At 41.4% G+C, this 26,015-nt stretch overlaps 1 protein-coding gene across 1 annotated transcript in view; it reads left to right on the top strand.

Annotated features, from left to right (window-relative positions):
- The window catches only part of XPO4 (exportin 4), a 103,199-nt gene that overhangs the window by 52,176 nt on the left and 25,008 nt on the right, over positions 1–26,015 (top strand). The window contains exons 6-10 of the mRNA XM_075851640.1: positions 3,971–4,124; positions 8,764–8,876; positions 21,352–21,509; positions 21,626–21,800; positions 25,101–25,277. Of these exons, the coding sequence (XP_075707755.1) occupies positions 3,971–4,124; positions 8,764–8,876; positions 21,352–21,509; positions 21,626–21,800; positions 25,101–25,277 (777 nt within the window). The remainder of the gene's footprint in view (positions 1–3,970; positions 4,125–8,763; positions 8,877–21,351; positions 21,510–21,625; positions 21,801–25,100; positions 25,278–26,015) is intronic.

The following is a 26,015-nucleotide window of genomic DNA, read 5'->3' on the forward strand; positions in this document are numbered from 1 at the left end:
CGTTACTTTTTTGATTACTTCTTATTTTTTTTCTTCTGGAGAGGCAAAATGAACAAAGCAGCAATTTAGCCTTTTTTTTTTTTCTTTAGTAAACTGCACAATAAATGTGTTCGCTTTAAAGTACTGGTTGTCAAGTTTGTGGTCCTATCATGTGTATGTCTAATGGGGTAAATGGCCGGGATCGGGAGTTATTGCGGTCTCAGCAGCAATATATAGTGGATATACCTCGGATGGTGTGGGCTCCGTTTCTGAACCCTTGCCGGCCTGTGACACACCTTTACATCACTTGGAACTAACTACAAAAAAACAAAGCTCCGATCACTATAAATTAAAAATCTGCACCAAATGTTTAAATTATTGACATAAATAAAAAAAATAAAAAAAAATAAATGGCGGTCCAGGGCATATATTCACTTTCTGTTGGGGCTCTTTGCACGCTGTTTGGGAGTTCTTTTTGCCAATTCTTCCTGCCAGATTTCGGACTGCAATTTTTATATAGATACCGAATAATACATTTTTTTCAACACCACATCCTCACAAAAAAAACTCAATCATAGTAAGCAATCTGTTCATACTTTCACTATAATATTAACGGTGAGGATTTTTTCCCTAAGATGAAGAAAATTGTCGCTTGTCTCATGCCTTCCTCTGGATCAACTAAAATCCGTGAAAAATGGCCATGTGACGGAACTTTCTTTAACGGTAATCCCACGGCCGTTTTCAGAATAATAAAGTTCTATGGGTGTATTCACACAGCCGTTTTTTTAACGGCCTGTGAATATTGCCACAAAAAAATAGGGCGTCCTATTTTTGACAGTTTTCACGGCCAGACGGCTCCCATAGAAGTAAATGGATCAGTTTTTACTGAATGTTTTTCAGGAATCCATCCTTGTAATGGCCGGTAAAACCTGATCCTGGCCGAGGACTCTCCGCACACAGCGCTACTTTGAGCGCTGAGCCCGGGGAAGCCCCTGACTGCACTGTCTATATATGGACATTGAAATCAGGGCTTTCAACTATCCCTGGTAAGAGAATCACAAGATCTCTGGCCGGGGACTCCTGTCTTGGGAAAGCCCTTGACATCACTGTCCATATATGGACAGTGGCATCAGGGGCTCCCTCTGATCCCTCCTGTAGATGGCACCTCTGTTATTCCCTGTAGGAACGGAATCCCTGGCAGTCAGGCCCCGCTCTGGCTTGGGATTCTGCTCCTGGAGAAGCACCCGGCGCTACTATCCATATATGGACAGTGACGTCAAGGGCGACTCCTGAAGTGCAATCCCCGGCCAGAGTGCTGCCGACACTCTGGCGGGGGATTCCGTTCTTAGAGGAAGCCCCTGACGTCACTACCCATATATGGACAGAGACGTTAGGTGCTTAGTCTATGAGCGGAATCCTCGGCTAGAGGGATACTTCTCCTACAGGGAGCTACAGTGGCACTATCTACATGGAGGGTGGCGCTATCTACATGGGCATTGTGGCACTATATGGGCTCTGGCACTTTGTATGTGGGCACTATGTCACTTTATATGTGGACACAGGCATTATCTGCAATGGGCACTGTTACTTTATATGTGGGCACCGTGGTACCATGTGGGCACTGTGGCACAATCTACAGTGGGCATTGTGGCACTATCTACATGGGCACTGTGGCGTTTTCAGGTGGTTGGGACAAAAAAAAAAACCCTGACAAATGAAACACATCCTTGTTCTTATATTTTTTTAAAATAAATAGACGGACAGATGGACTGGAAATGGATGAAAATTTGGAGACTCACTGGTGCAAAATGGCGATGAAAAACTGACCGTTGATCAGTTTCTAATGGCCATTTTTTGTTCACGGTTGTGTGAAGAGCCTAAGCTGAACTGGATGGACTTTTTTAGCTTTACACCCTATGATGATGCTATGTTACTGTGTGCATTTTCTTTTGTACTGCTCCACTTTTGCGTCACAGAATACACCTTATCTATGACTTACGGTCATTTTTGGTCAGTGTTTGCCTTTATGTAAAATGTCTTCCGTGTAGCCCGATCGCGACAGCAGTGATAGCGGCTCTAAATTCTGAGAATCGTATCGGACTTTCCAGAAGTTCTGCCTCTTTTACATGACACACGATCTCTGCGTTGTCAAGAGGCTGTTTTCACTGGTGTGGTACTACTAAGCTACACACGGGCCTAACACAATCTAACAATGACTGCCCTAAAATAACTTTGGCCATTGTCCAAAGCTATCTCCTTTTTTCCCCTTGCAGATGGCCCGCTTGTCTCATATTTTGTTCTGCACTTTAAGTGCTTCACACCATAAAACTGTCTTTGTAGAACAAGGAGCTTTATATCTGGAGGAAATTCTAAAAATGCCATTGTTATAGGGTTGGAGGCTAGAGACGATAAATGATCTTCCCAAATACTGGTGTGGTGTAAAGCTGCTCATACGTGGGCTTATTTGTATTTATTTTTTGTGATGTATTGATCTGGTCGGACTGATATTTGGATGTGGAGGAAGAAATCCCCAATACTTCTGACAATCAAAAGTGATTGATCTAGCACGACGTTGGTTCCCGATTAGCTTTGTGCATTTTTTTTTCCACAGATGTGAAACCATAAAAAAAAAAAAGATGAAAAAAATTGCTGCGTCTTTAAGGGGTTAATATAAAGGATAATATACTGTGCCTTGCAAAAGTTTTTTTTTTTATATATTTTTTTAAATACCCTTCTGGTCAGTGGAGATCAATGATTTCTGCTGTATGTAATTAAACAGTCACTAGGAAGGAAAAACACCAGCTTGTTCACACGGCAGTGTTTAGATCCGTGGCACACAGATGCATAATACTACCCAAACTGCGCCATGTGATGGTGGCTTTAGGCTAGTTTCACACGAGTGTCTTTGTAAATGTGCGCAATATGGATCCACACTATGTCCGTATTTTTAGATTGTATTACATCATTACGTCAGTATTGCATCTGTACTATGGATCTGTAATACTGATAAGCTGCCATCTAGGGAGAGAATTGAAACCCATAAAACGTTAGATAGACTCAACAATTAAAACCCGTTTCACCTGTAAATATAGCGATATTTGACCACCCGGTGTAGATACTCCTTGTCCACGTTTGGTTACCTTTGATATAATTATGATTGGGATTGAATAATAGTGTAGCGTAAACCATCCTCAAGATATTTTTGCCACCAGGTGACTGCGTGTTCACGAGTCGGTATAGTCGCTCCACTCACTTATGAATTTTGTATATAGAAATATTTGGTTTGTTCAAGGTTTTAAAAAAAAAAAAAACACTTTTTATTCTAAGCTTGTTTTTTTTTTTTTTTTTAAACCCCTTGGCGACATCTACTGTACATGTATGGTGAATGCCGCCAGTGTATGTATAGAGCGGGCCCATTCCAGCTCACAAAAATAAAAAAAAGGTTTTCAGTTTACTATATGGTACATTGACTGCTGCCATTAAATATTAAAACTTTTGCCGCAAAACTGGCCACCATATGGCTTTGTCGACCGAAAAATAAACGTGATGGCTCTTTGAAGGAGGAAAGGTGAAAATGAAAACTGGCTGCAGCGCCGAGGGGTTAAATGATCACCACTGCACTGACACACTGCACCATAATCCAGTTGACTGCTCCTGTAAAAAAAAACTGCTGATTGAAAATGTGAGCTGATGGTGGCCTAGAAACCTGCATGCCCTCCAATTGTGGGCGTGCCTGGCATGGAACCCCACCCTATGTTCCTGGTATTTAAGGAAGGAAGGCGTTACCGAAAAATAAAATGTCTTTTTATGGAAGTTTTGGTTCTAGAACATGTGGTGTTGGAGAGCTAGTGCCATGATGACGGAATGATACTGGATCACTTATGCGGAGCCCCACAGCTCCCCGGAGAGGCACTTCCCATCATCCTTTGCACGGGTTGGTGTTGCAGCATTGAGGTGGCTCGCTGTGTAATATTTCTTCTTTTTCTTTTAGGAAGAGGATTTACGGCGAATCTTCATGTTAACGATAGAAGTACTACAGGAGTTCAGCAGACGGGAAAACCTCAATGCTCAAATGTCTTCTGTATTCCAGCGCTATCTTGCACTAGCCAATCAAGTTTTAAGCTGGAATTTTCTGCCTCCAAACTATATCCTTTTATTACATGGCTTTTGTGGATTGTATTGTGTGGGGGTTGTGGATGCACAAGGTTAAATGTATATAGGTGACGCTCGATTGTGACTTCTAATTGAAGATCTCTGGAAATAGTTAATCATGCACACAGTCGTATTATGATGTTTTGTACATACTGTCCCTTTGATTTTAATATGTAGGCATACAGCGGTACTTGCCACGATTTATTTAATTTTTTTTCACCGATACCAGAACTTTCTCTCACGAACTTATATGATGTGTTCTGGTACGCCTTCTCACGGAGGTGTTCCTTTCCCCCTAGGGGCACCACGGTGACATATCGAGGCATCGGACAGCAGAGTACCGATTGCCTTTTAGTCCCAAAATACTGTTTTCATTCGGTTTGTTCAAAATACTTTTTATTCTTTTCCAAAGGTTCAAAATATTTTTGATTTTGTTTCCCAAATTACTAAAATAATAAACGTTACTATGCACTTACCTGTTCCCTGACTGCCACTGTTCGGGGGGGTCCCCTTTCTGCATTTCCGTCTAATCTCTGGCATGAAGAGGTATGGTCTATACCCGGCTTCATTCATGGAGCGTAAATCTAAGATTTCTGCACAATGAAAACAAGTAAATGACTTTTTCGTTTAAGCCAACATGACCTTATGACTATACATAGACGACTTGCTTTGAAAAGCGGTTTCCCAATATGGGAGGCATTGAGGGCAACACGAAAGAGGATCTACAATAAGAGCTGGTGACACAAACTCTTGATTATCTGCTCCCTGATCAGTGGGAGATGAGTGAGAAGATTCTGAATGATCCAACCGGAGCAGATTTCAGAAATCGATACGGGAAGGAATGAGGACCTAGCCGTGTAATTACAGGACCCCTTCTTGTTCCCTGGATATAGACGGCTCGCTCTGATGTCGCATGTTTATAAGAGAAGTTACTTTCATACCTCCAGTATAAATAAGCCTGGGTATTGTATTACCTTTGTCTCTCCAAAGCCCATATGATATTATTGTGTTTCAACATTGGAGTCCTTTGGCAGACCTCATTGTAGTTGAGCAAAGTACAATGCACTATAGGAATTTTGCAGCCTGCATATCGCTCCTTTTAAAGTGAAGATTGGTACATGTACGTTAGCCGGGCATTATTAATGTGTCCGTCATTAACACAGAGCTTCTCACCCACCACCTGCCCAAGAGCTTCACCAGAGGTCAGTACAAACAGGAGGATCAGAACAATAGGCTATGTCAAGTGGGAAACCAATAGTGTGCGGTGGGAAATTTATATATATATATATTTTATACATTTTATATTTTTTTTCTCCTAATTTCTTATCTAAATAGACCTGCCCCCCCCCCCTGCTCTTTTTATTTTTTTATTTATAAATCTCAAAGTACTATCAATGGTCTATTGTGGCGTAGGGGGGGTTTGCGGATGGATATGGTGGGGAAAGCTGCATGTAAAAGTTGTAGTTCTTACGTGCTTTGTAGAATCCGTTTTAGGAATATTTTCCTAAAAACGCTATGAAAAAATAGCGCCGGTATTTCCGGCACAGTTTCTGTGCAGTTTTTTTGTGCCTTCTAATACTGCTTAGTGTGACCTACAGCTCGTTTTTTGGGTCTGTATTATGGCCTCCACACCCAGAGTCCCCATTCTTCTTCAGATCACCATTAAGTACGGCCGATGTCTACATACATAATGGTCTCTTCCCTTCTCCTGTCACCTTCTGTCTTATTTTCTTTACGTAGCAGCCCTAATATTTTCTATGAATTAGAAGTAGCATTCTCCGTGCCTATTGCGAATATCTGCAGAAGCCGCACTGGACCTTCTTGGCTCTCAAGTTAAGGCCCTTTTACACGGGCCAATGATCGGGCATATCGTCGGCTGATCTCCTTTGTGCCGCAATAAATATTCTAGTTGTCGTCCGCACATCTTCCTGTGTAAACAAGGAGCTGCGCCGCCGACATGATGTAGATGTGTGATCGCTCGTCTCCATGCATAACCGATAATTATCCTTGTAACAGGAGCAAACGAGCGCCGATCAATGAGCTGTAATAGGACCTTCAGTCAGACACGAAAAAGTAGACAAGCTCTTATTTTAACCCCTTAAGGATGCAGCTATTTTGGGCCCTGAGGACACGGCAGTTTATTTTTAGTTTTTTCATCATTACATTTCGAGAGCAATAACGTTTTAATTTTTCCAAAGACGCAGCCGTATAAGGGCTTGTTGTTTGCAATACAAATGTTTCTTAATGGCACCATTTGTGACTGCCTGTAATGCATTAAAAAAAAAAGAAAAGTTTTTAATTGGGGGTGAGATGGGAAAACAGCAATTCAGCCTTTGTTTTTTGGGTTTTTACGGCGTTGGTATAAATGACATGTTGACTTTATTCTGTGAGTTAGACAGATTACGGTGATATCAAATTTATAGTTTTTCGGTGCTTTACTGCTTTTACACAATACATTTTTTATTTTTGTCACTGCATTCTGACAGCTACGACCTTTTTTTTTCGATTGAGCTTCGAGGGCTTTTTTTTGTGGGATAAGGCTGTGGTTTTGGAGTACATAGGAATCATAACTTTTATTTCTTCGTGGAAGGAGGATGATGAGAACAGAGAGATATTTTGCACCCACCGTGCAGGACAAATATGTACATTTTATATTATGGGACATTATATTTTCCACAGTTGGCGCTAATCACATAGCGTCAGCGCTGCAAATGTGCGTTTGATGGCACCAAGGTGTTAAGTTTTGTGGGATTGTTTAAGGAGTTGAGAGGGGCTGCTGGCTGGGTTCCTATGACTTGGATACGCAGCGTATCCGGCCTAGAACCCGCAGCAAGTTTTGACATTCTGCAGTTTTTCGGGTGGAAACCGAAGCATGAAAGAAAAAAAAGAAAAGTCTATACTTACCCCCGGCTGCAGATTTTTTCTATAGCGTGTGGATGAAATTTGTTAAAATCTAATTCACTTTGCTGCTACTGTAATACACGGGTGAATTTCCGCATCATTTACGCCACGTTCGAACCCAGCCCAAGGCTAGATTTACACATCACGTATTTGCTTCAGATTTGGATGCAGATTTGTGAGCCAAAGCCAGAAGTGGTTTCAAAAGGAATGAGAAATATAAAGGAGGAACTTTTACTTTTCATTCCTTATAGATTTTTGAGCCAAAGTCAGAAGTGAATCTAAATCGAAATCTGCAACAAATATTCGCTGTGTGAATCCAGCCATACAGACCCACTCTTATCCTTGGTTGTGGATTCTTCGGGGCAGATTTACTAAGACTGGAGTTTCATATTCCAGTCTTCGCTTAACACTCGCAGGAGTAAGATGCAACACATTTATTAAGATGCACGCCGCTTTAATTTGTCGCATCTTTGGCTGTCTGTGCGCCACAGAGTAAAAAAATAGATATACGCTGTAGTCTACCCCAGTTTCTGGCGTAATTTTTGTTTTCTGCTAAGCTCCACCTGCTGTTCGCGACTTTTGCTCCCCCCACCCCCCTCCCTCCGCATTAGTCAGGCCTCTCTCACATGGTAGTATTCTGGTCAGTATTTTGCATCTGAACTTGTAAGCCAAAACCAGGAGCGGCACCTACATAGAGTAAGTATCATGGAAAGATTTGTATCTCTTCCGTGTAATGGACCCACTCATGATTTCACAAATACTGATTCAAAATAGTGGGCAAAATACTGCCGTGTTTTATCTTTTTTTTTTCTCTTTTGGTTTTAATCTGTATTGTAAATTATGGCGTGAAACATATATTCCCAGCTTTGCGTAACAGTAGAGCGATCGTCACACAGCCCCCCCCCCTCCCCCCCCAAAAAATACGTTGGATAAGAAAGAAATTACTTGGTATTCTCTGGTCTTTCCTTTCCACAACGTTTATGGGGAATAGACCCTCGTTGTGCTATTGGTGGTGGTTTGACATGGTTTTCTGATATTTTTTTATTTTTTTTCCCCCTATTAAGACTGATTCCTGTTTTTAAAATATATATATATATATATTATACTTTTTGTAACGTGATGGTAAATAATTGTGTACATTTGTAAATGTCAGACCCCAGATTTTACATCCATTAGCGTTTCCCGGTTGTCATCCCCTTGTTACCATCACGTCTATAAATACATAAGAATTGTTTCCTTTCTTATCGTCTCTGCTCCACTGCCCTAAAGGAGTTGAGTAACTTTCCAATGTCACCCCCGCTATAAAGTATATTGCATTTGTTATCCTGAATGGAGATTAATGACAAAGTAATGAAGAAAGTGGGAAAGAAAAAAATCTGCTGTTTTGCATAAACTGTAGCACCTGTCGTGTGTGCGGTTGCTGTTTGCCCTCTATCCTGTCAGATTAGCTCCCCCCTGCCTTTATCAAAGTGATGGTGGCATTCGGCATAATGATGATCAAACTGTTATCCAGCATTCCCCGAGCATTCTTTTATATCGGGGCCTAATACCTTTTATTCCTTGGCCTCATGCATGAATTATGCAGCGTATGTGAAGGGGCTTATAGCCGGTTTCCATTGCATTCTTGTGTGGTGGATGCTGCTGTACTACAGGCTCCTAGTTTTTTTTTTTTTTTTCTCCGTACTTTAAAGGCTTGTAGGAATGTTATTGTTGACCTTGACACCAGATAACTGGGCAGACATTATATAGCTATGTTTGAGTCCTCCCAAAATGTGATGTTGAAGCCCACAGAGTCCTGGCGTGAAACCCTACTGGACAGCAGAGTTATGGAGCTCTTCTTCACAGTAAGTTCTGTGTTTCTTTGCTTTCTTTTGTTTTATTATTTTATTTTGAGAGCAACTTATATATTTTCCTGTGTATGTATAATAAAACCTATTTTTTGTGTTTAGATATTTCTTAAATTTGAGTTGTACAAAACCAGCTTAACTTTTCACTGTTGTAGCCGGCTGTTCCTAAGATGTGCTGTTCTGTAGAAAAAGGGATTCAGGCTTGGTGGCTCAAGTTAGACGTATTACACAGTGATCGTGAAATAATCACATACTTTTTAAAACATTTCATTGCCTGAAAAATTTGAAATGTATTTAAAATAAACTTAAAATGACACATTTTATTTAATATCAAGATAGATATAGCTAGATAGATTAGATAAAGATGTGATAGATATGGATATATATGATAAATATATATTAGATAGATGTGGATATATTAGAGATAGATGTGGATATATTAGAGAGATAGATGTGGATATATGAGAGAGATAGATGTGGATATATTAGAGAGATAGATGTGGATATATTAGAGAGATAGATGTGGATATATGAGAGAGATAGATGTGGATATATTAGAGAGATAGATGTGGATATAAGAGAGATAGATGTGGATATAAGAGAGATAGATGTGGATATAAGAGAGATAGATGTGGATATAAGAGAGATAGATGTGGATATAAGAGAGATAGATGTGGATATAAGAGAGATAGATGTGGATATAAGAGAGATAGATGTGGATATAAGAGAGATAGAGGTGGATATATTGGAGAGATAGATGTGGATATAAGAGATAGATGTGGATATAAGAGAGATAGATGTGGATATAAGAGAGATAGAGGTGGATATAAGAGAGATAGAGGTGGATATATTAGAGAGATAGAGGTGGATATATTAGAGAGATAGAGGTGGATATATTAGAGAGATAGATGTGGATATAAGAGAGATAGATGTGGATATAAGAGAGATAGAGGTGGATATATTAGAGAGATAGAGGTGGATATATTAGAGAGATAGAGGTGGATATATTGGAGAGATAGATGTGGATATATGAGAGAGATAGATGTGGATATATGAGAGAGATAGAGGTGGATATATGAGAGAGATAGAGGTGGATATATGAGAGAGATAGAGGTGGATATATGAGAGAGATAGATGTGGATATATGAGAGAGATAGATGTGGATATATGAGAGAGATAGATGTGGATATATGAGAGAGATAGATGTGGATATATTAGAGAGATAGAGGTGGATATATTAGAGATAGAGGTGGATATATTAGAGATAGATGGATAGATAGAGGTGGATATATTAGATAGACTTGGGTATATAACATGGATATATTAGATAGATGTGGATATAGAAGGTAGATAGCTGTGGATATATAGGATGGATAGATAGACGGAGGTGGATATAGAAAGATCGACAGTCGATATATTGGATAGACTTGGGTATATAAGATGGATATATAAGGTAGATGGATATTGATATATAAGGTAGATGGAGGTGGATATATTAGATGGATAAATAGATAGACGTGGATATATTAGATGGATAAATAGATAGACGTGGATATATTAGATGGACTTGGGTATATTAGATGTGGATATATTAGAGAGATAGAGGTGGATATATTAGAAGATAGACTTGGGTATATAAGATGGATATATAAGATAGATGGATGTGGTTATATAAGGTAGATGGAGGTGGATATATTAGATGGATAAATAGATAGACGTGGATATATTAGATGGACTTGGGTATATTCTGGATATATTAGAGAGATAGAGGTGGATATATTAGAAAGATAGACTTGGGTATATAAGATGGATATATAAGATAGATAGATGTGAATATATATATATATATACACACACACACACACACACCCACCCGATTTTTAACTTTCTTATATTCTATACTTCAAAAAAACTTTGCATTGTCATGTCCCTGATGTCTCTACAAATTGGGTCACCTATTCTAGTAGTATTTTATGGTTTTACGATCACCTTTTAGGAAAACATTAATCATAAACAATTTATTGACGTCCGGTTTGTGGAGTCGGCAAGCTAAACTTCAGACTCCAACTATTTTTCCACTGTCCGACTCCTTTTATAAATGGCTCGTGTATAATAATTCGTATTGATTGACTGGAGTAAAATGGTAACATTGGACTATTCATCCCCATCATGTAAATAATCAGGCCATTTTAGGACATAAAAAATATGCTTTAAAATGTCATGGTCTATGTCCGGATTTTTCTGTGCTATTCTAGGTGCTTTAGTAACGTCATGGGTACAACCCGTTGCCTTTGGGATGTATTTGACTGCAGTTCTAGATGTATTGATTGGGTTTATTGACTGAATTTGAGCCCTTTACAGTCGGTTTCTGTATTGCCATACATTGATACTTACAGAAGCAGGTGGTAATGTAGGTTGGTTGACTCCCTGTTTTAGGTCATCCCCAAACAGATGGAATAAGATGCTCAACATTCACCCGTGTCAAAATAAGAAATCTGCGCTAGAACAGAGCGGGAAGGATTTAATGGTGCTGGTTGCTAGTTTGCGTATTTTTAGTGCTAAAGCCCTTCTCTACATGTCTGTAATTTCAATCCTTTCTTGACACTGTAGCAGAATTTCTCGATTCTTGTGTAGAACTAATGTCTGCCTGCAAGTTCCATCCTCTTTCTGAATTATATGGCAGTTGTCTTTTTTTGTTTTTTCCTACAAATTCAATTTATGACTTAAACTCCCCAAATATTTACAAAATACAATCTGATCTTAAACCTTTTAAAGAGTAACTACAATTTCCTCAAACTATTGATATGTCTTAGACATATATTAAAAGTTTTGATTGGTGAGGGGGCAGGTTCTGAGACCCCCACCATTGTTGAAACGGAGGAGCAGGTGCACTCAGTTGAGCACTTTGCTCCTTGGGTTGTGATCAGGGCTCCTCGTCAGGCTGAAGACGGCTCTCGTACACATTGTATGAGATTAGTCTTCAGCTTGACACGGAGCGCCGATCAGCCAAAGTTGCTAAGCGCTTCTGCTCCTTCGTTTCAGCAACTCGGCACTTAGACCCCCACCAATCAAATTTAGATATGTCTCTAAGACCTATCAAAAGTTGGAAAGTTGAAAGCCAACCAGCCGGGAGATTTTTGCTGTCCTATCAGAGAGCAGGATATGGTTGAATTCAGCATGTATCCCTCTATGATTTTATATAGGTTTATATGATTTGAAGCAGGTTCTCAGCTGAAGTTTGGGATTATGTTCTAAATTCTATAAACATTGAGAATAGACAAGGGAATACAACGTTAGGAGACAGACCAATTGAGCAGCCATTTTTTTTTAAGATTTCAAATCAAAATGAATTTGGTTAAAAAATGGATAACACAACATTGGGTGGCAGATTTAGGTGCAATTGAAAAAGTTTAGTTTTCACAAATCTCACCCGTTGGCTCCTAGGATTCGTTCAGCCCTAATCTAAGATTTTCAAGACTTTAAAAAAAATGAAGTATCGGCTCACGAGAGACTTCCGAAATACCTGACTCTGTTCGATTTGATTGTATGTTCGCCATATGGGGCAGGAGGACAACTGCCTGGGTCAGAGAAGCACTATGTTGTGTCTATGCGCTGCTGAGACTCGCTAACCCAGTGTTTTCCTGGTCTGATGAGGTGTAAAACTCCATAGAAGAACAGTAACTGGCACATTGAACAGCTGTCTGGTAGACATCTAAACAACTGCTGCGGTCAGCTGCGACCACCTCCTGGAAATATCCTCTGGCTCAGCCAGTTAACTCTTAGTGTCCTCTCGTTATTTTCGATTCCATGGGTCCTCCAAAGGTCTCCATGGTGAATGAGTCGGAATATAAACACCTCGTAACCGTGCACCATATATTATCTATCTAATCGGAGATTTGCCTCGGCCACAATGGAGCGTGTCCTCTTTATTGCCAGCTGGATTGACTTTGTCTAATCCGTCATCTTGTTTGATAGGAGATCTTTGATCATGGTTTCGGTGAGACATAGTGTAATTACTGCTTTGTTTATGTAGCGCTCATCCTTTTCATATCCTTGTACTATTGTGTTACAAAAAATAACATTCTGCCATGTACAGCCATATTGGGTTTCTATACCTTCTCAGCTGTCTCCTTCAAATGGATAATATTTTTCTGGATAAATCTATAATCAAAAGGTCCGCTTGAAAGGCTTGATTCATCACGGATTCAAGAGGCACGTCGTTTTTTCACACAAATTCATTCACACACATATCTATGTTGACTATAGAATAGTTTGAACTGACAAATTTATGCACTAGGCAGTCATTTACCTTTCTGGAAAGCAGGGGCATAAATAACTGCTTTTATATTATAGTGGGTGACGATGCTGGGGTCCACATAACCATGGAGATCCAGCTTTAAGATGGTGTCTACTTTGGGTAAGCTCTACTTGTTGGAAGAGTCCCTTGAAAATAAGCGGACTACAAAGGGTTCCCCTGCTGGGACCCCCAGCAATCAGCTGTGATCTAGGGAAACTTGGCAGTAAGTGTTAAATTTCACTACAGTGCCATCTCGGGGAAAATGAGGCATTACATCGGGACCATTCAGATCAATAGGTTGTCTGTGTAATACAGGACAGGTCCTCCAAAGCAAAAGACACTCTTTGTATCCGGTTTCCATTCTAGCCATATTTAACAATGGACAAGACAGGCAAGTCTGTGCATCACCCTGTCCCTTATGATTGCATTGAGGCGCCCAATGAATGTAATCATGTCCATGACGACTGAGATCTATCTGGCTGCAATATTTTCTAAGATTTTGCGGTCACTGCCACTTAAAGAGGCTCTGTCACCAGATTTTGCAACCCCTATCTCCTATTGCAGCAGATCGGCGCTGCAATGTAGATAAGAGTAACGTTTTTTTTTTTTTTTTTTTTTTTTAAACGAGCATTTTTGGCCAAGTTATGACCATTTTTATATTTATTCAAATGAGGCTTTCTAAAGTACAACTGGGCGTGTTTAACGGTAAAGTACAAGTGGGCGTGTATTGTGTGTGTACATCTGGGCATTTTTACTTGTTTTACTAGCTGGGCGTTGTGAATAGAAGTGTATGATGCTGACGAATCAGCATCATCCACTTCTCTTCACAACGCCCAGCTTCTGGCAGTGCACAGACACACAGCGTGTTCTCGAGAGATCACGCTGTGACGTCACTCACTTCCTGCCCCAGGTCCTGCATCGTGTCGGCCACATCGGCACCAGAGCTTACATTTGATTCTGCAGCAGCATCGGCGTTTGCAGGTAAGTCGATGTAGCTACTTACCTGCAAACGCTGATGCTGCTGCAGAATCAACTATAGCCTCTGGTGCCGATGTGGCCGACACGATGCAGGACCTGGGGCAGGAAGTGAGTGACGTCACAGCGTGATCTCTCGAGAACACGCTGTGAGTCTGTGCACTGTCAGAAGCTGGGCGTTGTGAAGAGAAGTGGATGATGTCGATTCGTCAGCATCATACACTTCTATTCACAACGCTCAGCTAGTAAAAGAAGTAAAAACGCCCCGATGTTACACACACACAATACACGCCCACTTGTACTTTACCGTTAAACACGCCCAGTTGTACTTTAGAAAGCCTCATTTGCATAAATATAAAAATGGTCATAACTTGGCCAAAAAGGCTCGTTTTTAAAAAAACAAAACGTTACTCTTATCTACATTGCAGCGCCGATCTGCTGCAATAGGAGATAGGGGTTGCAAAATCTGGTGACAGAGCCTCTTTAAGGTAAATCGTATTTGAATGAACTTAGATTGGACACGACTGGCTACAGTTTGGTGACCGGTTTCCAAGATCTCTGTTGTAGGAAGCTGCCTCTCTGTCCGAGACAAAGCATCCCAAACTCTACCCCTCTTTATAAACTGTGTTTCGCAAGCACTACCCGATGAGGGAAGAGGAGAAGAAATTAAAACGGACTCAAAGAAGACCTGAGGATGAATCCCTTCAAAACTGGTCTAAAAACTCTAGGTACGATGTGTGAACACCAATGAGACTTGGTGTGCGAGTGGTCCTGCGCTGCGAGCCACGCCCCTCTGCTCGGAGTGACTGCTCTAGCTCCCTTCTGATTGGCTGTCACTCGGAGCAGAGGGTGGCATTTACAATTTAAATGATTATTTCTCGGTCATTTAACTTGCGTGACTGAGAAAAAGGTAAGTTTAAGATGCCCTCCCTCAAAACTACCTAACTGGTACCCTTTAAGGACCTTACTTGCATGTGCTGAATTCTAAAAAGTTTACTTGTTTTCTGTATGCGCAGTGTCTGTGGTTTTCTGGGCAGTTGAATTGTCTTCAAACCGCTAATGAATATATAGGTCTTCTGAAATTGCTTCCTTGCAGGTGTTGTCATATTTTATTTGTGGTTCAGGGTGAGAACACAAGCGTCGGCCAAAACCATTGCCCCATATAATGGCGAAATCGTGCGACCATTCTCCACCACATGTGGGCCTGGATTCGGTCGCATGCGGCTGCCGCTCCATGTTTTCTCCCTCTTAGTCAAACAGTCAGATTAAACTGTGAAGCTGTGATACTTGTTGAATTATACCGTGACAATGTGTCTCTTTGATAAATGGACTCGAGGGAATGGTTTGTGTTGTTGCTTCTTGTCTGGTGGGTTTTTTATTTTTGTTTTTACAATAATGCTGACCTTCTTGAAATCCGAGTAATTGTGAATTCAGCGCTAACTTTCTCCAACTGCTGAGTGTGTGCAGCTGCATTCCACAGGACATAATACACATTGTGTGAACAGATCAGGTTTCTGTAGTATTTTGATTAGGTGAAAATGTTTTGGTCTTTATTCTCAATTGGAGAGGAGACTTTGAGGAATGCCACGATTGGGTTGAACACGGTGGTACCCAGTAGAGGACATTGAGCCTTGATTAATAATGGATCTAACTGTTGAGATGGTATAGACATCTTGCTATTCTATAACTGTTGTATTTCATGTGTGGTGGTACATTGAATAGTGCTTAAAATAAAGAATTCAGCCATGCAATCTCCATAGACCGGCATGTAGAAGTAGATTGGTTTGCACTGGGTAGCCCGGTGACTGTATGGCACTGTCATAGATGCCACCTTTCCATCAAATAAGGTCAACCATAATTTGTCCTGCCTATGGAACGTACATTTGTACAATAACTATTCTATCTCGTGAATTTAGTTTCTATGGTTGAGCAGTTGTATGCAAGCCTGAGGCTAGGTCATGTGTAGGGGTGTAAATCACAATTTATATAAGAATGCCTGCCGGCAAACAAAGCCCTTGTTTCCCAACTACCAAAAATAAAATAACAATTTTTATTAGGTATAAACAACCAGAAACAGACTACATGAAAGTTAAAATTCCTGGTCCATTGCTGATAAGGATCAGCATAGTGCAATGTATCAAGACCCAAAGGAAACCAGGTGCTAGCGACTGCAGTCCGCAACACCAATGTCAGCTAAATTCTAAAGGATCAGCAAGACCATTGATTAAAATTCAAAAGAGCCCCCCCCCCCCGACATGTTTCGCTACCGACGTAGCGTCTTCAGGGGTATCGGGGCTAGTGACGAGCGGCGGAATCCACAGTCCTATATACAAGGAGAAGTGTCTACACGTGTGCCTGCAACTAGCTGGGAGCCAATCAGAAACCGAATAGAGGACCGTGCCTCCACTCGGCTGACTGACAGTCAGCACAATCACAATTTAGTAGTTGAAATGCGTTCTCTGGCACATTTCTTCATCTTTTGGGATACTGATGGATGCCTAAATGCGTAGAAGTGTCTACTGTAAAATTTGTTTGAGGAAGATTAACGGTTCTAGGGCTTCATACTCTAACTGATCCTTTAGAGGACCAGTCACTAGCTCATAGAAGTTGAACTTGTTGAAGGACCTGAATAGCGCTGTCTCCCTGATTCAGCGCTGTTTTTCTCCTTTTTTTTTCTTTTGACTGGACCCCCATTTCAGAGAGATGGCTCACTGTTTTGGTGGCTCCCTCTATGCAAGTTTTTTGAAGTTGGCCAACAGGGCGTGAACTATCCTCAAGCTGACTTGACCGAGGCAGGGCAGCTAGCTCCACCCTGTTGGCTAACTACAGCTGTAGTTACGCCACTGCTGACAAGTTTACGTGGTCTTGGCTGATCTTGATCAGAGGAGCCTGCTTTAGGTTCTTCTAAGTCCCCAATCTGGTTAAACAGTACAGATCCATTCTAAAAGTGACAAACACAGGTACTCCTACTGTGAGACTAGGGATGCACGATGCAGTCCGATACAGTTAATTTACGTATTTTGATTCTAAGCTGTGCCGCCGCACATCTTAGCATTGTAACACATGAAATTATGAGACAAGCACTGCACTGATGAGCGGCGGCACTGAAGACCGATCATGTCGGGCGCACTACAAAACACCCTCATGTTCGGTCTTTAGTGCCTGCGCTCATTAGTGCAGCACTGGCCGCATCACCTCATGCTGATGCACTTGTCAGGAGCGGGGCAATGGCTGTATTACACCGCCGCAGCCCCGCTCTAACAGTGGAGATCAGAGAAACCTCTCATCTCCGCCTCTATTCCCCTGAATGCTGCGATCAAAACTGACCGAAGTACTCAAGGGAAAAGGATGCCCCTTGGATCATGTCACAGGGAATCCCTGTAACGCGATTGAGGGATATACCATATATGGGTGGACAGCCCGGGGTTAAATTGAAGGACCCCAGGCCTGTCTTACCCAAGTATGCCCTAACAGGAAATATGTTATGTCCTAACAACTGCTTGTGTACGATCAGTATATAGATATATGCCAGTACATTAAAGTTTAAAAATAAAAAAGTAAAATAAAGTGATGCTAAATAAAAAAATACACAAACACGTTTTTTTTACAATAAGCATTAAGTCTCCATACATAAAATATACACATATTCGGTATTGGCGCGGGCGTAATAACCTGCACAACAAATTTTTTGCGTCATTTGTAATGTATAAAAAATAAAAACTGCTTTCTTTGTTATTAATGTGAGGCACAAGGTGTGATTAATTTAACCTCCATGTGCCTCACGTTGATAGTAATTAACCCCATCATGTAGCTTACACATTAACCCAATGTTCATTATGGCTGAGAAACATGATGGGGTTAATTACTATTAATGTGTGAGGCACGTTCAAAATTCATCACACCACGTGCCTCACATCAGAAAATGGAAGAACTTCGATACGGATACTTCATGTAGTATTGCGAAGTCCAAATTCTGGTATTGTGCCAACACTGAGACACAACAGTAATGTATGACTTTAGAAAAACATGTCATCTTTCTTCTAGAAACCATGCTGCTCTTGACCAAGAGATAAAAAATAATAAAAAAAAATATATATATATATATATATATATATATATATATATATATATCTAGCGCTGAGGTCCTTTAAAACCAGCGCCATAGTGTATTTACGGCGCAGGTTTTAGCTGGCTGCCCGAGCGATCGGGTGGCTGAATGTAGGGTGCCCGGCAGGGGACCCTAAAGAGCAGATAGAAGCAGCTTTCGCTGCTATCCTCTCTGATTGCTTGTACACAGCTCTCAATGAGTGCAGTGTATAGAATAGAGGCAGCGCCGCTGTCTTTATTGGTGCCAGTGATCATGTGACTGGTCACATGATCGCCCGGATGCCGTTAGTGAGACTGCTGCTAGGTTTCATTAGACCCAGCTTTTCCCTATTCGTGACAATAGTTACTATAAGGCCGGGTTCCCGCGTAGCATAAACATCAGGGAATTTCCGCAACGGAATTCTGTGCAGAAATTCCACAGCATTTACAGTACCCGCAGTGTCGATGAGATTTAGAAAATGTAATGCCAACGGTGCGGGAAAAAAAACCACAGCGTAAATGTTAATAAATTGACCTGCGGTGTGAAATTTCAATCCGCAGCATGTCGCTTTATGCTGTGTTTTCGTTGACTTTTCTGTTGCAGGTTTTCCCCATTGAATTAAATGGGGATGCAAAACCCACAACAGAATGCCGCTGTGATTCCTCCGCAAAAATCACAACACGGGGAAAAAAATAAATCCTACTTACCCAGAACACCGGCCTTTTTTATCCCATGTGACCGCTGCAGCGTCATCTTGGGAGGCCGGACTACATGCAGAAAAGAGGGAGGGGGTAAGTATGGTAGTTTTTTGTTTTTTTTAACCCAGCGCTGCATTCCGCAGTGGAAATTCCATTCCAAAACCAGCACCACAATGTGGGGCGTTTTTTTTTTTTTATTTTTTTTTTAAACAGAAGGTGCTGCGGGTTCCATATCGGATAGTTTTTACGCAGCAGATCCGACCTGTGGGAACCCGGCCTAAGAAGGCTGATTTTTCCCTTGTAACAACGGGCTGCTGTGCAGCTTGGAAAAACAAGGTGTAAAAAATAAAGTCTGGGCAGGCCATAATAATAAAAAAATGAAAGTAAAATTTAATTACAAGTAAACCAAATAATAAATACACTTAAAATACCCACCCCAAAAGGAAAAAAAAAGTTCCCCACGCCCATCATTTTAATAGTGCTAGCCCTGACCCAATCATATTCACTGAATTAAAATAATTGTAATTTGTGCTTCCACAATAAAGTTGAATAACCAATTCACTGGGATATACTTAGAAGTAAAATCACAAAATCTTTATTAACAACTCGCAAAAATCAGGGGTACAATCGCCACCGTAAAAAAAAGCCCAAGGTGTTCAAACTAAATTGTAATAGAAGTAATTCATTAGCTGATTCAATTGTGAACCCTATAGAATGAACATGCTCATCTGAGTTGTACCAATTTAAGTACACTGTACCCTGTACACCAGCAGGTCTTTCCCAGTAACCTTGGAGCATCAGAGCATTCTCGGAGCAAAGCGGTGCTAGGATTGAAAACCCTTGCACGCTGTCGCCTACACTTGAATACCCCCTCTTTGCTGACCCTATGCGTTTCCATGTGAAGATTTCATCAGGGGTCTGTTAAATTCAAAAGCCAACTACTGAGCCAGAGATATTATTGTTTGTAGATATATTTGTTCATAGAGCACTGGGACATGCTCGCCATTGATGTCAGCGGCACGCTTCGCTGAGGACTCTGACTAGATATCACTTTTACCACACCCCCTTTGCTGAGGCCAAGCCTCCCAGACAGAGAAAGTCACCCGTGACATGCGGCCAATCCTGGACAAGGGCGTCACGTGACCTGCCCAGCCAATCACAGCCGAGGAGAACACTGGCCACGTCGGTGCAGAGACTTAACAGCCGGGGACGCCTAGCCCAGCCTCAAACCACTCCTATTGTGGGGGTGGAGTATGTGTGTTACTATAGGGATAAAGGAAGCTGCGTCCTGATAGCCAATAGTGTGCCATGGTCTATACCATCCTGACTAGCACACTCCTAAAGATAGATAATCCAAAGCAAACTGATGATATAGCGTATTCTGGCTAATACTCAATAATTGGAATCATCTTCAGGATTAGCCACATCCTATTAATGTCTTGTACCGTAAAGCGGAATTGCCCACTGCTTAGTGCAACACACCCAGGGGACGTGGTGGAACAAATAGGACCACTGTCTTATGTATCCATATTGGACACGCAGACATTAGCCTTAAATGAAGCCTGTATAGTTAAATGAGTCATTCAGACCATCCGGTTGAATGCAAGCCAGCCTATAAATCCATTGGGCTTCCTTTCTCAGAATCAAATTATCCCAATCACCCCCTTTTTTCTTGACCCAATTACCCTAAAATAGACATGTAATATATCAAAATTTATGGTAGACAATGACGACCACAAATAAAAGGTCTACGAAAAAAGTAGAAAAATCACGTTGCTAGCCCATCAAATAAAGTTACAGCCGTTCAACTAACGCGTGCTAAAAATGCCTAAACAGTGTCTGTTCCTGAAGGCTCAAAATAGCCCGGTCCTGAACCGGTTAATCTTGACAGGAGCATGTACTGGAACTGGTTAATAAGACGACGTGACAATGCTGTTGGCTGATAACTGAACGTACTAGCAGCGTTTCTTATTAAGTGTTGGGCATGATTGACAGTTCTGTGAGTGAAAGGCATGGCCTCCGCTTGGACCTCTGATTAACTCCCTGTGGTGTTTACCTCCATCAAAGCTACATCCGTATACACTTGATTTGAAGCTGTCATCTAAGTTTAGCCAGACGCAGTAGCTCGGGCATAGCTGGCATAATCCACATAACTGTCATGACTGCTGTTTTTAGAAAGAGCAGTGCGTCTCGGGCTGGCATCTGTTTTAGCTCGGCCTTCAAGATGAAGGTAGCACCCAGGAACTTTTTAGCTATTTTAAATTGAGTGCAAGACCGGCGGAAAAGGGGACTGCTGCCGAACTTTAGTGTGGATTAGAAACCTGCCGCTCGTCTTACCTGGCAATCTAGTAAGACGTTATACAAAGTGGCACGCTGGTTGTGATACAGCTGGTAATCGTGCAGCGTTCTCTACAGGTTCATCGGAAAATCAGGGAAGACTCCGACATGGCCCAAGACTCTCTCCAGTGCTTGGCACAGCTGGCATCTCTCCATGGACCCATCTTTCCTGATGAGCGGTCGCAAGTAGATTACTTGGCGCATTTCATTGAAGGATTACTAAATACAATAAATGGGTGCGTATGGTCCGTAGTCAGAAGTTTTATTTCCAGCATACACTGTCCTCATGCCATTGTGTGAATCGTTCCAGACTTTTTTTCTTTTTTTTTAATCTTGTTTTTTTTCTGTTCAGGATAGAAATAGAAGATTCCGAAGCAGTGGGAATTTCCAATATAATCAGTAATTTAATAACCGTTTTTCCACGAAATATTCTGACTGCCATTCCTAACGACCTGTTCTCGTCTTTCGTGAACTGCCTCACACACCTCACATGTTCATTTGGAAGAAGTGCCGCCCTGGAGGAAGTGGTAAGTAACGGCACTTTGATTTAACATTGGATGGTCTCAGTGTATGCTGAACCTTTCAGTTGGTTGTTTTTTGTTGTTGTTTTTTTTGTTTTTTATGTTTTTGTATTTTTTTAAAATTTTCTGTGACTGACTAAAAATCCGTTCCATTCATCTGAAGGGAACTTGCAAAAAATGACCTGCTGCAGAAACAACCACGTTTAGATTGATGGAACAGATTTTCGATGGAGCGCTTTGGGCAGAGACCACTTATGAGACGCCTCTGAGGAAGGGGTTAATGGTGATGGTGGCGTAGTTTTGCACTAGCCGGGACAGTCTTCCTCGAGGCTCTCCACACTTCTAATATAAATTTGTAACACTTTAATTGTCCAATAATCAAGAATTTCTGACGATCCAACCCCCGACAGGTCTCATTAATGCCGTATTCTCCGTATAAAGCACTTTGTCTGGAGTCTGTAATTTATTTCAAGTGAAATATAAATCTTGCGTTTTTAATGATATTTAAAGAGTAACTAAACTTTTATAAAACTTTGACATGTAAAGTTCTGATCGGTGGGGGTTGTAGTGCTTGAACCTCCAACAGATAGACTTCTGACATGTTAACATGTCAGAAGTCTATCTGTTGGAGGTTCAAGCTCCGTGTGTCAGCAGCATATGATGCGCGGCTGCGTGATTTTTGCGCAGCGCCATCATTATGACGCTCTGTTTTTGTCTGTAAACAGAAAAGCACGTGGTGCATTTCTGTTTTCATTCATAGTTTTGACTACTGTATCGCGCATCACGCGCGGCACCCGGAAGTGCGTCCGTGTGCCGTGCTTGGTTTTCATGCACCCATTGACTTCAATGGGTGCGTGATGCGCGAAAAACGGGCAAATATAGGACATGTTGTGAGTTTTACGCAGTCGACATATGCTGCGTGAAAATCACTGACAGTCTGCACGGCCCCATAGACTAATATAGGTCCGCGAGTAGCACGGACGTATTATACGTTCGCCTAAATAAGCCCTTAGGCTACATTCACACAAACGTGGCCAACCTCGGACGTAAAAAACTGCTGTTTTTCACGTCCCGGGTGCACCCTTGCGGGGCGTGTTATCACTCATCCCCCATAGACTGGAGTTTATGGAGGGATGCATGAAGCGCAAAAAAATTGGACGTCCTATTTTTTCACAGACCCTTCACACGCTGTGAACGGCCCCAGTGAAATACCGGAGTCTGTGTGACGGCCGTTATACACGCTTGTCTGGATGAGCCCTTACAAGTAAATTATTTGCTATGTAGAAATATCACATCTACCAAAAACATTGCTTTATCAGATTAATGATGTTGGACTGCTATTTTTTTGAACACTACTACGCACACACATACACACACACACACACACACACACACACACACACACACACACACATACACACACACATACACACACACACACATATACACACACATACACACATACATACACACACACATACACATACGCACACACACATACGCACACACACATACGCACACACACATACGCACACACACATACACACACACATACACACACACATACACACACATACACATACACACACACACACACACACACACGCTGCCTTTTAGATAACTTATTGAGTATAGAAGGGGCTATTCAGACATTATAAATCGCTTTCTTTGCATCGTTTGGACCATATGATGTCATAGTGTTACCGTTGTCTCCATTACATCTCCGCACACGTGGTCACTGCTTCCTAGACGCTGCATTACTGGCCCTTGGATCCCGTTATCCCGCTGTTCACTGCCATTTACCACACTCCATTCTCTGCTCACTGACCATTTATTTTTTGGGATCGTGTTTTGGTGAAATCATAACTTTATGCCTTTATATAGATAAAGGAATCACACCGTAGGTTGTAAGGAAGACTGGGGAAATATGGATGGGAGTGTCACTTTCTTTGACCCTTTAAACACTGATACAAAGGAGCGGTGTACACAAAATCAAGGGGTTTCAGAGATTAGAAGAAAGTATCTACTTCCCCGTGGACTGTGTCTGGTAATGCAGCTCATCCTTATTCCCTTGAATAGGGCCGAGTAGCAATACCAGACACAGCCTATAAACAGAAGTGCTCCCCTTTATGTCTATCTGCTCAATGTAAGTCAGCTAATGTCTGCTTAGATGTGATTTAATATTGGCATTGTGCACTAAAATAGAAAGATCTATGTAGCCTATAGGCACTCTTCCCTTACCGAAATATAACCTCGAAATGATGGTCCCAAACTATAAGTGCTATGTAATAAATGGACACCTGATCACTTCAGATTTGTGATTTTGGTGCGTTTCTAAGGGTATGTTCACACGCTAGGCTAAGAACGGCTGTAAAATACGGAGCTGTTTTCAAGGGAAAATAGCCCCTGATTTTCAGCCATTTTTATGCATCAAGCGTTTTTTGATGTGTTTTTTTACGGTAGATTTTCTAGCTGTTTTCCTATTGAGACAATGAAAAATGGCTCAAGAAGTGACATGCACTTTTTTTTTTACGGGGTGGTTTTTTTACTCGTCGTTTTTACAAACGGCGTGTAAAAAACGCCCTGTGGGAACGGAACGCCGTTTTTCCCATTGAAATGAATGGGCAGATGTTTGCCTGCTTTCAGCCCCCTGTATATTTAGCCGTTTTTTGGGGCGTTTATGGCCCGAAAAACAGCTGAAAATAGGTTGTGTGAACATACCCTAACGTTTGCAATCTCTGTAGTCCCCAGTCTTTACCATAGCTGGGAGTCCCCATAGGGCATTCATATACGGCATGAAAACGAGTGCTTTGTGAAGTGTTTCAGACTTTGACAGTTCTGTCCAGCTGCTGGCTCTCCAGCAGTCCTGCTATTTGATCTGTTGATCGAGTCACACCAGCTTTGAACTGCGGAGTCTAGACTGTGGAGATTATACGGCAAGCATAAAGGATTTAGGGGCTATGATACGACAACCGTATGTTTATATACACAGTCCACAATGTAAAGGTTGCTGTAGCTTAGCAGGAGTATATTCTTGTTCCTGTAGGCTTGCCCCATTGCTCCTGGATTGACCCGATTTTTTTATTTTTTATTTTGTAGGGGTTCAGCATGTTGCGTAAATAGATCATATTAAGGGAACTTGTCATTTTGATTTTTGTACCGGGATAATGCTATTCTAGCATCCTAGTGTATAGCACATCAAGGAGATGTGTGGCCCCTGCAGCCGTTGGCTACAGCAGAGTTTTATGGAGTATGGCTCTTTGCATTGGCGGAAATTTTCACCTTTTTGTTTTATTTTCCCTGCAGCTTGACAAAGATGACATGGTATACATGGAAGCGTATGATAAGCTGCTTGAATCCTGGCTCACATTGGTGCAAGATGATAAACATTTCCATAAAGGCTTCTTTACCCAGCATGCTGTCCAGGTGTTCAACTCCTACATCCAGTGCCATCTAGCTGCTCCAGATGGCACCCGGAATTTGGTACGTTTTTTTACTTTGTTTTCCACTACTTAAAAGATTTGTATTACTAGGTGACTGTAAGGTTATGTTCAGATGGGATCTCACCGAAAACCTGCAACAACTTGAAGTACAATGCAAGTGAATGGGGTTTTACAAAGGTTAAAACCCATATACAACACATATGCTTTTGCTGTAGATTTGAGGCAAAATCTGAGCAGGAGAAATATCACCACGTCTAAACTTACCCTAAAAGCTTGCATACAGAAATCTTAGAGGCTCTGTCACCACATTATAAGTGCCCTATCTCCTACATAATGTGATCGGCGCTGTGATGTAGATTACAACAGTGCTTTTTATTTAGAAAAACGATCAATTTTGAGCAAGTTTTGACCTATTTTAGATTTATGCTAATAGCTTTCTTAATAGACAACTGGGCGTGTTTTTACTTTTTGACCAAGTGGGCGTTGTCAAGAGAAGTGTATGACGCTGACCAATCGGCGTCATACACTCCTCTCCATTCATGTACTCAGACATTGTGATCTTGCGAGATTACGATGTGATGTCACTTACTCACACACTAACTTTACTGAAGTGTCTTGAGAGTGAATAGACATCACCTCCAGCCAGGACGCAATGTCTATTCAAAATCCCGGCACTTCGTTTACGTTTGTGTGTGACTTACTCACACAGCACAGCATGATCTCGCGAGATCACGCTGTAAATGACAGCACAGCATGATCTCGATGTGCTGTAAGTCCC

The sequence above is a fragment of the Rhinoderma darwinii genome, chromosome 2 (assembly GCF_050947455.1).
Source record: "Rhinoderma darwinii isolate aRhiDar2 chromosome 2, aRhiDar2.hap1, whole genome shotgun sequence".
Taxonomy (NCBI): Eukaryota; Metazoa; Chordata; class Amphibia; order Anura; family Rhinodermatidae; genus Rhinoderma; species Rhinoderma darwinii.